The sequence below is a fragment of the Myodes glareolus genome, chromosome X (genome assembly GCF_982192425.1).
Source record: "Myodes glareolus chromosome X, mMyoGla1.1, whole genome shotgun sequence".
NCBI lineage: Eukaryota > Metazoa > Chordata > Mammalia > Rodentia > Cricetidae > Myodes > Myodes glareolus.
The window spans coordinates 126,966,811-126,979,016 of NC_142053.1; the positions used below are offsets into that span (position 1 = coordinate 126,966,811).

The 12,206-nt window shown below is 46.1% G+C and overlaps 1 protein-coding gene across 1 annotated transcript in view; it reads left to right on the forward strand.

Moving 5' to 3' along the window:
• Positions 1–12,206, forward strand: part of Gnl3l (G protein nucleolar 3 like) — a 29,133-nt gene that overhangs the window by 10,962 nt on the left and 5,965 nt on the right. Inside the window, exons 5-14 of the mRNA XM_048441601.3 lie at positions 414–530; positions 1,580–1,663; positions 1,969–2,104; positions 2,934–3,037; positions 4,823–4,967; positions 6,938–7,025; positions 7,461–7,635; positions 7,730–7,872; positions 8,115–8,251; positions 9,409–9,536. Of these exons, the coding sequence (XP_048297558.1) occupies positions 414–530; positions 1,580–1,663; positions 1,969–2,104; positions 2,934–3,037; positions 4,823–4,967; positions 6,938–7,025; positions 7,461–7,635; positions 7,730–7,872; positions 8,115–8,251; positions 9,409–9,536 (1,257 nt within the window). The remainder of the gene's footprint in view (positions 1–413; positions 531–1,579; positions 1,664–1,968; positions 2,105–2,933; positions 3,038–4,822; positions 4,968–6,937; positions 7,026–7,460; positions 7,636–7,729; positions 7,873–8,114; positions 8,252–9,408; positions 9,537–12,206) is intronic.

A 12,206-nucleotide genomic window follows, 5' to 3' on the forward strand; every position in this document is an offset into this window, starting at 1 on the left:
CCATCACCATACATTCCAGAGATTGAACTCAGGGGATCAGGCTTGCGTGGCAAGACTTTTTACCCAAGGAGCTACCTTGTTAGCCCCCCTTATTGTTTTTTGAGACTGGTTTGAATAATAGAATGTCTTGCTGTATAGTTCTAGTGGCCTAGAGTTCTCTGTGTTGTCCTGGCTGGCCTTGACCTATTGGCAATTTTCCTGTCTCAACCTCTCAAGTTGCTAGATTTCTAGCTGTGTGCCACTACGCCCAGCTCTTCTTTTCATTTTTTTCCACTCTCCTTTCCTTAGTTTCTCTGTCTTTTTTCTCAAATATTCTTGTTCTCCTGACAGTCCTATTCTTGTATCCCCACTCCTTCCTGCCTCTGGACAGCAGACCTACTCAGGCCCAGTCACAGTATGTGTTTGTTTCTTAGGTTGAGGAGATGAGGGAGAAGCAACAGGTTGCCCGGGAGCAAGAGCGACAAAGGCACAGGACCCTTGAGAGCTATTGTAAGGATGTCCTGAAACGTCAGGAGGAGTTTGAACATAAGGTAAGAGAGCAGCTCTTGCTGGTGTGTGGAACTGGAGTGGATTGCAGTTTTGCTGTAGAGGAAGAAATGGCTGTATAGTGAGACCCTGTCTCAAGATCAAAAGAGAAGAAGAAAGAATGTAAGGTCAGCAGAGGAAAGGAATGAGTGCAAAGAAGGAGAACTGGGAGAGAGAGGTAAGATAAGAGGGAGGAAAGGGGGCACTGTAGCATGCCTGTGACCACCTGTGTGGACAGTGCCTCTCCCAAACTTGAGCCTAAAGATGGAGCTGCCGTGGGGTAGGGACCAGGAGTGGTATGACTGGGGAATGTGGCAGGAGGGACATATGAAGGGGAGACTAAGAGACAGAGTGAATGCAGAGTATCTGGCCTTCCCGGGGTGGCCTTTCCCCCATTCTGACCTTCGTTGTCCCACAAATACGATGTGCACACGCAGCTCCAACACCTCTGCTGACTTCCACTCAAGATTTGGTTTCCTGCTCCATGTGCCTCATGGATTGTTTTTTTTTTCCACACCTTACTCTTATCCTGCCTTTTCCACACTCTTGTGACCAAGCAGGCCTTTAACTGGTGCTCAAATGCACATGAACACAGGTGTACACACAGATACCATAATCTGTCTACTTTTGTTCTAGTTTCCTGGCATTTTTGTTTGTTGGCAGTGCTACTTTAAAAAGTTAAAATTTATTTATTATTATAGTGTGTGTGTGTGTGTGTGTGTGTGTGTGAAAGAGAGGGAGAGAGGGAGAGAGTGTGTGTATGCATGTGCCACACGTGTATGGAGGTCTTTATGGAGTCAATTGTATTGTTTCACCATGGTTCCAGGAACTGAACTCAGATCAACAGACTTCACAGCAAGCACTCCCATTCAGGGCTATTTTTAGGTGTTCTGGGACTCACATGTATCCTTTAGCTTCCTGTGGTTTTCAAAAGCCTTGTTGGTTTTCATGTATCTTCCTTCCTTCCTCGTCTTCTTTTCTTTTTCCCCTTCCTTTTTGCATCTACTTGCCCCTTATTCTGCCCTAGACTATTATTATTTTTTTTCTTCTTTAGGAGGAAGTTTTACAGGAATTAAATATGTTTCCTCAGTTGGATGATGAGGCCACACGGAAGGCCTATTACAAAGAGTTTCGTAAGGTAGGAGGGCTCATTTCTTCTTTTTTCTTTGTTTTGTTTTTAGATAAGGAATTGTTCTTTAGTCTAGGCTAACCCAGAGCTCACTGTGTACCCCAGGCTGGCACTGAGCTCCGTGCAGTCCTCTTGTCTCACCATCACAAGTATTGAGATGATAGACTGAGCTACAGAACAAGTATCCATTTCTTAAAGCCCTTTGCCGTGGACCCTATTGCATTTTCGTTCCTTCGTCTCTGTTTTTTTCTGACCGAAATGGAGACCATTACCATGTCTCTTCTTAGCCTTTATCTGTATCTTCCATCCTGCAGGTGGTAGAGTACTCTGATGTGATTCTGGAAGTTCTGGATGCTAGAGATCCACTGGGCTGCCGCTGTTTCCAGATGGAGGAGACTGTCCTTCGGGCAGAGGGCAACAAGAAGCTGGTGTTGGTCTTGAATAAGATTGGTAGGTTTTGGAAGGGTTGACTAAGGCGGGGAAGGGGTTAAACTAAGGCTAGCTCAGATTAGTCACCAAGACCCGGCAACTCAGTGGCATTCAGGAATTCTTGTTCGAATTTCCAAAGCCAGAAGTATTGTCTGGTATATACAGAATGTAGCAAGGGTTGGGGGTAGAGTTTGAGCCTGTTTGTCTTTCAGTCCCCTTTCCTTGCAATCTTGAGTCTTTTTAATGGCTGGTCATTCTTGGAGACCTGTCCCCACAAACTGGAACTCAAAGGTTGGGACAAGAGAGAACGTATGGCTTGGGACTCATTGAGGTGTTAGTCTTATCCACTTTTGCTATTTTCTTCTTGATATCAGATAGGTCATGTCACTTGTGAGAACTTCTATTTTTCTTACTATTAGAAACAGGGGCGTGACCATCTCGGTCTCACAGGTTTATTGTGAGAATTAATGAAGAACTTGGTGTATAATCAGCACTTCACAAATCACAGCCATTCTTGGTGATGCTTTTTATTGACACTTAGCCCAGCTTAGAATGATTAGGAAAAAGAATGGGAGAAAGATATTCAGGCACCTTAACATGGAAGGAGGATATCTGGGGCAAAACTACTTCTTTACATAGTTTCTTCAAGAGAGTAAGCCTTCTCAGGGAGGGCCAATTGGCCCTGTGGATCAATTTGTCCTTTGTAACTCCATCCCGGGGACTAGGCAGAAACAGTGAGGACAAGAGGAGAGATTTGTTGGTAGGAGGTAGGCCTAGACATGGGTATGTGGCTTGGGGGAAGCCATGGAATAATGTTCTTACAAGCCCCACCTGTTTCTGTTTTTCCCAGACCTGGTTCCCAAGGAGATTGTGGAAAAATGGCTGGATTACCTTCGAAATGAGCTGCCAACTGTGGCTTTCAAGGCCAGCACCCAGCATCAGGTCAAAAACTTGGTAAGCTTGGAGTCGGGGTATCTAGCCTCTTTCATATGGTTTGGGACCAAGGCTGCAGGTGGTAAGATTTTGATTGGGCTTTCGACTTTGAGGTGTTTTCTCTAGTGGGTGACTTGTTAATGTTTATGTTACTTTACTACTTCCTATATTACTGCTCTTCAGAGGATACAATGTCCCCCCGAGGATACAGTAATATATACTGTCTATAGGTGATCTGGGAAATAGAGTTAGCTACTTGTTAACTCTTCAAAAAACTATTCATTTTCCCCTCTTTAAAACAAGGCATAGGAGACTGGGTAGATGATGGCTCAGTGGTTAAGAGCACTTGCTTCCAGAGGAGCCAGGTTCAGTACCCAGCACCTACATGGTGATTCACAGTCATCTGTAACTCCAGTTCCAGGGGATTGGAACCCTCTTCTGACCTCTCCAGATAATAGGCATGCATGTGGTGCACAGACATACATACAGGCAAAGCACTCATACACATAGAAATAAATCTTTTTGTTTTTCTCTGTGTAGCCCTGACTGTTCTAAAACTCGCTCTGTAGAACAGGCTGGCCTCAGATGCAGAGAGTCCACCTGCCTTTGTATCCTGAGTGTTGGGATTAAAGCATGTGCCCCACCACGGCTGTAATAAATAAATAAATCTTAAATAAATTTTTAAAAAGAAACCCAAATAAGGCACAATACTTCCTATTGATATCAACATAGGAATACTTGTAAAATATTAAAGTAACACAGTAACAATTGTTTGGGGGAGGTAAATTGGTTACTGGGGGACAAGTTTTCAGTTTTGCACTACTTTTTACCGTGCTGAGAATGGAATATAGAGCATCTTGCCCATGTAGCCAGGCATTCTACCACTGAACCCCTATTTTCCAGTTTTTTATTATTATTTAAGTGGCATTTATGTTAATCCACTTGCATGCATCTCCTTGACATGCAGACAAGTGTTGGTGTGAGCTGAGTACTGAGGGGTGGTGTGACTGCGTCATGCATAGGCCTATGCTTTTGATATTTTCCTAGACACTGACAAATTATCCTTTATAATAGCTGTGCCAAGTAATCCTCCTCCCCCTTGACTAGATGGATGTGTGAAGAGGGCCTCTTTTCCTTCACTCTTGCCAACATAATATGTCTAACTTATAATTTTATTTCTCCCCCCATATCAAAAATCAAAGTAGGGAGGTTGGGATGGCCTTGTCCTGTGTGAGGGGTCAAGGGAAGATGGGCTTTGGACCAGGCACCCTCTCTGCACTGGTGGAGAGCTCAGGCTTTCGTTTGTGCATCTGTGACCTCAGGGCCCTAGGAAGGGAAATAGGCTTTTCCTTATAATCCTGTGAATGAGAGAGCTAGAAATGAAGCCTAACGTGCCTCAAGCTGGGATATCTTCACGGCTCTGCGGTGGGAAGCAGAAGTCATGTATGTTGAAGCAGGAGAAGAGACAGAGAAAATTGGAGACAAAAAGACACAATTTAATCCTAGCACTTAGAAGGCAGAGGTGTGCGGATCTCTGTGAGTTCTGGCCTGTCTGGTCTACAGAGCTAGTTCCAGGCAGCCAGGACTGTTACACAGAGCAATCCTGTCTCAAAAAACAAAAAACAAAACAAAGCCAAAAAAGACACAACAACTGGAAGCAAGAAAGAGCTGGGGTGTAGTTGCTGTGAGAAGCCTGTGAGATTAGTGATCCCAGGGTAGTTCTGAATATTCCACTGCAGGCTGGAAATTTGGGCTTAGCGTGTTTTTCTCAACGGATGCCCATTTGGTAATATACCTCATTTTCAGACTCGGTGTAAAGTTCCAGTGGACCAGGCTTCTGATTCACTGTTGAAAAGCAAAGCCTGCTTTGGAGCTGAAAACCTCATGAGGGTCTTGGGAAACTATTGCCGCCTGGGGGAAGTGCGCACCCACATTCGAGTCGGGGTTGTAGGTAAGGCCACACAAATAAGCATGGGGCATACTCCTTCCTTGGGCAAGGAAGGAGGGAAAGGGTTTGGAATTTTGTGGTGTTTCTTTGGGGAAGAAAGGAGGGGTTCAGGAGTGGTTTTACAATTTGCAGTTTGGCTAGTGGGCATGGGAAGACATATTCAGGTTCACCACCGTTAGAACCAAATACAATGCCAAAATACTCCAGACTGTCGAAGCTATGGGAGGAACAATACCAAGACCCACAGAAGAAAGCAAGGCGGGGCTGAGGCTTAAGCGTGGTGGGTCTTTCTGAAACCCACAGTACTGTTGAAGGGGATGAAAGGGGAGTGGGGAAATTGAGAGGCAGGGAAAGATCAGGGAGGGGAAGTGACTCAGCTTGAGATACTGAAGAGAACTCAACAGATAGTGTATAAACATCATACACTTGAATAGACAGCAAGACAAAAAGCACAGGGAGGCTGATGAGTAATGGAAAAGACAGATTGAAGTGACAGGCACAAAGAGAGTGAAGGACACAGCAGCTCAGAGAATGCCGAAAGGGATAGTAAAGACAATTACGTGGCCAGACCTGGTGACCCAGACCTGTAATGGTAGCTGCTTTGGAGATGGAAAGTTTTAGTTCAAGGCCAGCCTTAGGTAACTTAGTGAGACCTTGATTCATAAAAATGTAAAAGCAACTGAGAGTGTTGTTCAGTGGTGGAAAGCTTCCCTAGTTTGTGTGAGACCCTGGGCTCAGGGTAATAGGAAACAGCTAAAGTGTGTACAGAGATCTGTAGAAGGGTGCTTCAGAACAGACGCTCGGGATAGGTACTTGCGTAGATATGGATCGCCACAAAAGAACATTGCAGGAATGTAGATAGTTTGAAAGGAAGCTCGATATAGACACAGGAACATCCAATACAGGCCTATGCTGACAGACAGATCTTAAGAACATGTAAATCCCTATGCATGGAGTCATGTGCAGACCTGGAAGGGACACATCTGCAGGTCCAGACAGGCTCAGGCATCATGTGCGGACCAGCTTCTTCCGCACTCACACTGTCTGTCTCTTTTCCCCAGAGCAGATAAAGCCATGGGGATACCACATGTGCCCAGATAACTGTAACCCTCTGAAGCAACCTGAAATCATGGAGAAACAGACATGCCTGTGAAGAGGCAGAAATGTCTGTAGAGAAAGAATTAAAGACATAGTTAGGGAGGCACACAAAGACGTCAAGGCCATAATGAAAGACAAATGAGCACATTTCTGTAGACAAACTCCAGAGAGAAGGGGCATGGTAACCATGTAGTCAGGAGTGGAGTGGTGGGGTGGAGAGAATCAGAACGAGAAAGAGCTTTTTAGATGCATAGACACAGAGCTGTGGGGCCAGTTCCGTGAAAGGGCCAACGAAAAGGAAGAGCAGTCCAGGAGACACACAGACATGTGTAGCCTCCCGGGTCAGTACCACGGATCTTCCCAGGCACTCATGTGAGGGAGTGGTACATAGTGGTAAACTTTAGTACACTAGAGGACAGTAAGAATGCCGTCGGGGAGAGAGACTCAGCCTCAGCCTGACGGTGGTGCACAGGCAAAGACAGCTGTGTGGAGAGAGGGGCATCTGGAGAGTAACCACTTCTCCCCAGGGCAGTTACATGTCAGAACAGGTGGTCTGTTTCAACACTTGACCACCTTCTGTTGGGTCATGTCTGTGAGACCTTATATGGCGCGCCTGTCCCGGCTGCTTGTGGTTGGAGGTGCGTTGTACATCTAGAGAGAGCGCCCTGGATGCCGAGAATGCCAACAAAAGGAGGAGAGAACTGGAAGTACCCTGTAGAGGCTTGGCCAGGGCCTGGGGTGGGAAGACAAGAGGCCAGGCTCTACTTCTGGCTTGCCCATGACCTGGTTACGGCCTCTGCCAGGCCCTTTCTGAAGCAGGCTGGCCTGAATTTCGGAGTACTTCCTGCCCTGAGTACTTTGCTTCTACATTGCAGGCCTTCCCAATGTGGGGAAGAGCAGCCTGATCAATAGCCTGAAGCGCAGCCGTGCGTGCAGCGTGGGAGCTGTTCCTGGCGTCACAAAGTAATCTCTGCGAGCTTCCCCGCTTCACAAGTCCTTGCCATTACCCATCCATCAGCGCTCACATGCCCTCAGCCCCTGCCTCTTTCCTAATTGTGGACTATCCTCTGATCCATACCCTGGGTTTAGGAAGCCTACTAATAGCGCTCATTAACCTGGTCAGCCCATCCCAGGTGTGGGCTATTGGGTCCTTCATAACAACTGCAAAAAACGCTGTTGCTCAGATGAAGCAACAGAGTCATAACCTTGCCTGACATCCTGCAGCTAAGCCCCCAGTGAAAGGGACTGGGACTGTAGCACCTCAGATCCCCCCTGGTCCACATCTTTCCACTTCACCTAAGATCCCCCTTCCCCCTCTTCCTTTACCTCCCTCCAGCCTCTCCAGGCCAAACATTTGCGACTAAATATCAGGTACATCTGGGCCTTGTTTTTCTCCAGATTCATGCAGGAGGTCTACTTAGACAAGTTCATCAGGCTGCTGGATGCTCCAGGCATTGTCCCAGGACCCAATTCAGAGGTGGGCACCATTCTGCGTAATTGCATCCATGTGCAGAAGCTGGCAGACCCTGTGACCCCAGTGGAGACCATCCTTCAGCGCTGCAACCTGGAGGAGGTAAAGAGCAGGGTCCCCAGTGGGTGTCCTAGCCCCTACTTCAACAGTCGGTCCTTCACTCGCTCTCATGACTGTTCTCCTTCAATTCTGCTAGATTTCCAGCTATTATGGTGTCTCAGGATTCCAGACTACTGAACACTTTCTGACCGCAGTGGCCCACCGCTTGGGAAAGAAGAAGAAGGGAGGCATATACAGTCGCGAAGAGGCTGCCAAAGCTGTCCTGGCTGACTGGGTGAGGTGAGGAAGGGGTTGAGTAGGACGTGGTATTCACTCATTGATGCCGATGGGACAGCCTGACTTCCTGGGTCTCAAAGTAGGGGACAGCCGAAGAACTAGTACTCTGTGCCTAGTGGTTATTGAGCAGTTCAACACATTGCTCGGAAAGGCATTGTCTCAATGTTTTCGTCCTATGTCCTCTTCTGGTAGGCTGTTTGTTGGCAGTGATGTCACCGCTGACCTCCCCTTCTCTCCCAATACAGTGGGAAGATCAGCTTCTATACACCACCACCACCTACTCACACTCTACCCGCCCATCTCAGTGCCGAGATTGTGAAGGAGATGACTGAGGTCTTTGATATTGAAGATACTGAGCACGCCAATGAAGACACCATGGAATGTACGTGCGGATGGGTGAAGCCATAGTGCCTGGCATTAGTAAATCTGTAGATGCTCTCTGGGGTATATGAAGGCATGCCTTTCCAAAGCTGCACAGTAGGTTTCTGCCTTTGATACTGTATGAGGAACCCGTGGTTCCTCCTCTATTCTCTGCTCTGCCCAGGGCCCTCTAGTCATACAGTTAGGAACAGCTGAGAATGCTGTTTGGCCTAAAGTCTTACTTCTATTTCTCCTGAAGGCCAGTCATTTCCTCCTCTGGGTCCTCTGAAGTCCTGGGTTACAAATGAGGACAAAGAAGACTTGCCTGCTTTCTAGTTTATTCCATGTGTGGCTTCAGGCAAGTCAGCCCTCTTGCTGAGCTTTCATTTCTGATTCTGTCCAGTGGGCAGTTGAGAGGGATTTGAACTGATGTTCTACTGGTGACGCTTGACCCTGGCTGGATTTGCTTGAGGGCAAGAGAAGTGCCATCGCTCTAGGGAGCTGAGATGAGGTGGGGAAGAGGTGAGGGTCAAAAGCGTTTGGAGGAGTCGGTCCTGGTGTTAGATCTTGAAATGTGAGCAGGAATTAGGTCAGTCAGTGAAGTGGCTGGGATAAAGTTGGTAGAAGTAGATAGGAGAGTAGTGGTCACAAAGCAATAAGCATGTCTGAGGGTTGCGGTAGAGGCCGGTTTTAAGCAAGGAGCAGGAGGGAGGACGTGAGAAGCCTGGTTCTAGGAAGGGAATTCTCATGGCTCTCTTCATCACATTTGAACCAGAGTACGGTAGGTGCCCTCTGCTGAATTTCACCTTAATCCTATGAATAAGAGTTTTGAAATTCCCTTTTCTCATATGAGCAAGCTGAAGCTTTAAGGCTTTAAGGCGCTTGTCCTATAAATTCATACTTTTATTTTGTTTTTATTTTGAGACAGGGTCTCAACATAGAGCCTAGGCTGACCTTGAACTCATGATCCTCTTGTTTTACCCTCCTAAGTGCTGGTATTACAGGTATGGATTAGATTCATGCTTTTAAGTCTTTGTCATGTAGCCTCTCAGCAGAAACAACTTCACTCACTCCCATTTCCCTGGTGGTACCCTCATGTCGTTTCTGCTCAGGCCTGATCAGACGACTGGCAGGCAGCAAGGGGGATCCAGGATCCTAACAGTGGTGTTTGTGTTAAAGGCTTGGCTGTGGGAGAATCTGATGAGCTGTTGGGTGACACGGACCCAGAAGAAATGGACGTCAAGTGGCTCCATTCTCCGTTGGTGAAAATAGCAAATGCCATTGAAAATAAAAGCACCGTATATAAGGTATCTCTCTACATCCTCACGGTAGCCATCTCCTGCACAGGCTTCTGGGAGGCAGTCACTTCCTTCTGTGTCTCTCCTAGGGTAGTGAGGTCTGAGTGGCTCACACAATTCCTTTGGACTTGTGAATGCTTGACCTGATGTGTTCTTTGCCAGACAGTGACATGTCTAAGCAGCTATCCCAGCCCTGGTTCCAGTCCATAGAACGGGTGTTGTCATCTTAATCACCCAATTGTTCAGTTAGCAGATGACTCTCCTCTTGACTAGGATCCAGGATCCCATACACTGTTAGTCACCAAATCCCATATGGATGGTAAGGAATTCTTGAGATGTCAAAATTTCTCATCTCTGATTCCTCTGTAATCCTAGAGTGTGCTTCTAGTCCTCAACTTACTTGGATATATGCTTCATGGTTTCTTTTGTTGCTGTTTGAGACAGGATATTATGTAGCCAAGGCTGGCTTTGAATACCTCATCCTCCTGTCTTCCAACCGCCCAGTGCTGAGATGATGGGGTATGCGTCACCATACCTGCCTATTCTGTGGTTCCTAGTAGCCTAGTCTGACCCTGTCACTTTCCCTGCTTACATGCTTCTGTGGCTTGCTATACAAGATCTTCCTGGTATCACATGACTCTGAGTGTTTTCCCAGCATTTTTTTTTCAGTCAGCCCATCTTTGTTCTCCAGAGTTTTCATTTTAGACACATAGGAGGAGTGATTAGAGATGGCTGATAATAAAAGAACAATCGGTAACTAAGGGCCCTAAACTATACTAGTAGTTAGTTGGTCAGGGAATCTTTTTTTTTAAATATTTTTATGGTTTATTTAACTTTATTTTATGTGCAATGGTGTGAAGGTGTCAGATCCCCTGCAACTGGATCTTCAGACAGCTGTGAGCTGCCATGTGGGTGCTGGGAATTGAACCCGGGTCCTCTGGAAGAGCAGTCAGTGCTCTTAACCTCTGAGCCATCTCTCCACTTAACCTCTGAGCCATCTCTCCAGCCCGGTCAGGGAATCTTTAAGTTTCTTCTTCTTCTTCTTCTTTTTTTTTTTTTTTTTGGTTTTTCGAGACAGGGTTTCTCTGTATCTTTGGAGCCCGTCCTGGAACTAGCTCTTGTAGACCAGGCTGGCCTTGAACTCACAGAGATCCACCTGCCTCTGCCTCCTAAGTGCTGGGATTAAAGGCGTGTGCCACCACCGCCCAGTTTAGGCTACTTCTTGAAGGCTGAGTTCACTGGGCAAAGGCATATATGCTGGGCAAGCCCTTTACCACTGAGCTCCATCCAGCCCCAAGTAACTATTTTAATTAAAATGGAGGATATTTTTCCTATCGTTCTGTGCTTATTTCACTTGCAAATTTGTTTAGAGATTGTCACATTTCTTCAAGAGCTATGCTTTATTTTTCATGGTGATGTAATATCTGGAAAGATTTATTAACAAAAATGTCTTGTTGCCATGCTAATAAAGAGTATAGTCATTCAGAAAGAAAGTGGTTCAGGTTGACCGGGGAGGAAAGGTCTGAACTTGTGCAGTGGCAGAAGTCACACCCTTCCCATCTTCACTTAGCACTAGACGCTTCCTGTTGCCTAAAGAAAAACTGTAAACTTGTCTGTTTAAGGCTACCTTCCCAGATAATATTTTTCACTGAGTCATAAGCCCCCGGACATAGTATATTTCTTAGAAACTGACAGTAGCCCCCATTTTTGTGCTACAAGTTTCAAACTCAATCCAGGGCCCTTAGCAGGCCACCTTGTCACACAGCTCCCCAGAAATACTGTACTGCATACTGTGTAGCGAATAGTATCTCTGTCACTAACCTTAGTAGCTTCGTTCAAACCCACCCATCTTACCTTTTCCCTACTATAGGACAGTGGGTGGTTATATTCACAAGCTATAGATAGAACCAGGCTGTTGGGGTCTTAATTTACCCCGCTTTTTACTTGCTAGCCCTGTGACTTCAGGTGCATTTTCTTATAGGAATTAAATTTAGTACGTACAAAAGGAGTCAATACAGTCACATAGTGCTACTTAACAGCAAGGCTATGTTCTAAATAGTACACTGTTTTAAGATATTTGAGGCAGTCTTATGGAGTCTTCAAACTCCATATGTCACTGAGATAAGCTTTGAACTCCTGTTCTCCCTGCCTCTACCTCCTGAGTACTGAGATTGTGGTAGGCTGCCATGCCTACCTTGATAGGACCTTCATTGTAGAAATAGCCTAGAGTGTATGTACTTACATAAACTAAGGTGTTTGTGGCAGGCCACCGTCACATATGTGGGGCATTTTGTCTGAAACCATGTTTATGTCAATACCTGTTTCCTTAGGTGTTATAAAAGGAAGCAGTGGGCCACTTCCCTATATGTATATTTGTATGTTAGATTGGTACATGATACATAGTAAATGCCCTGTTAATATTTGCTTTTACTACTCACATGTACCTGCCACAGAGATTCCCTTTGTCATGCCCCCATAGATAGACAACACGCTCTGAGTTAGGTTTAGCCTGAGTCCTTACTGAAGGTGGACCTAAGTCTGACTTACTTCTTTGTTCCCAGGATTGTCCCACATAGTGGGGCATGAAGTGGGTGTTAAAAATACTAGCTATAGCTGACCTCTGGTGGTGCACACTTTAATCCTATCACTCAGGAAGCATAGGCAGGTGAATCTCTGAGT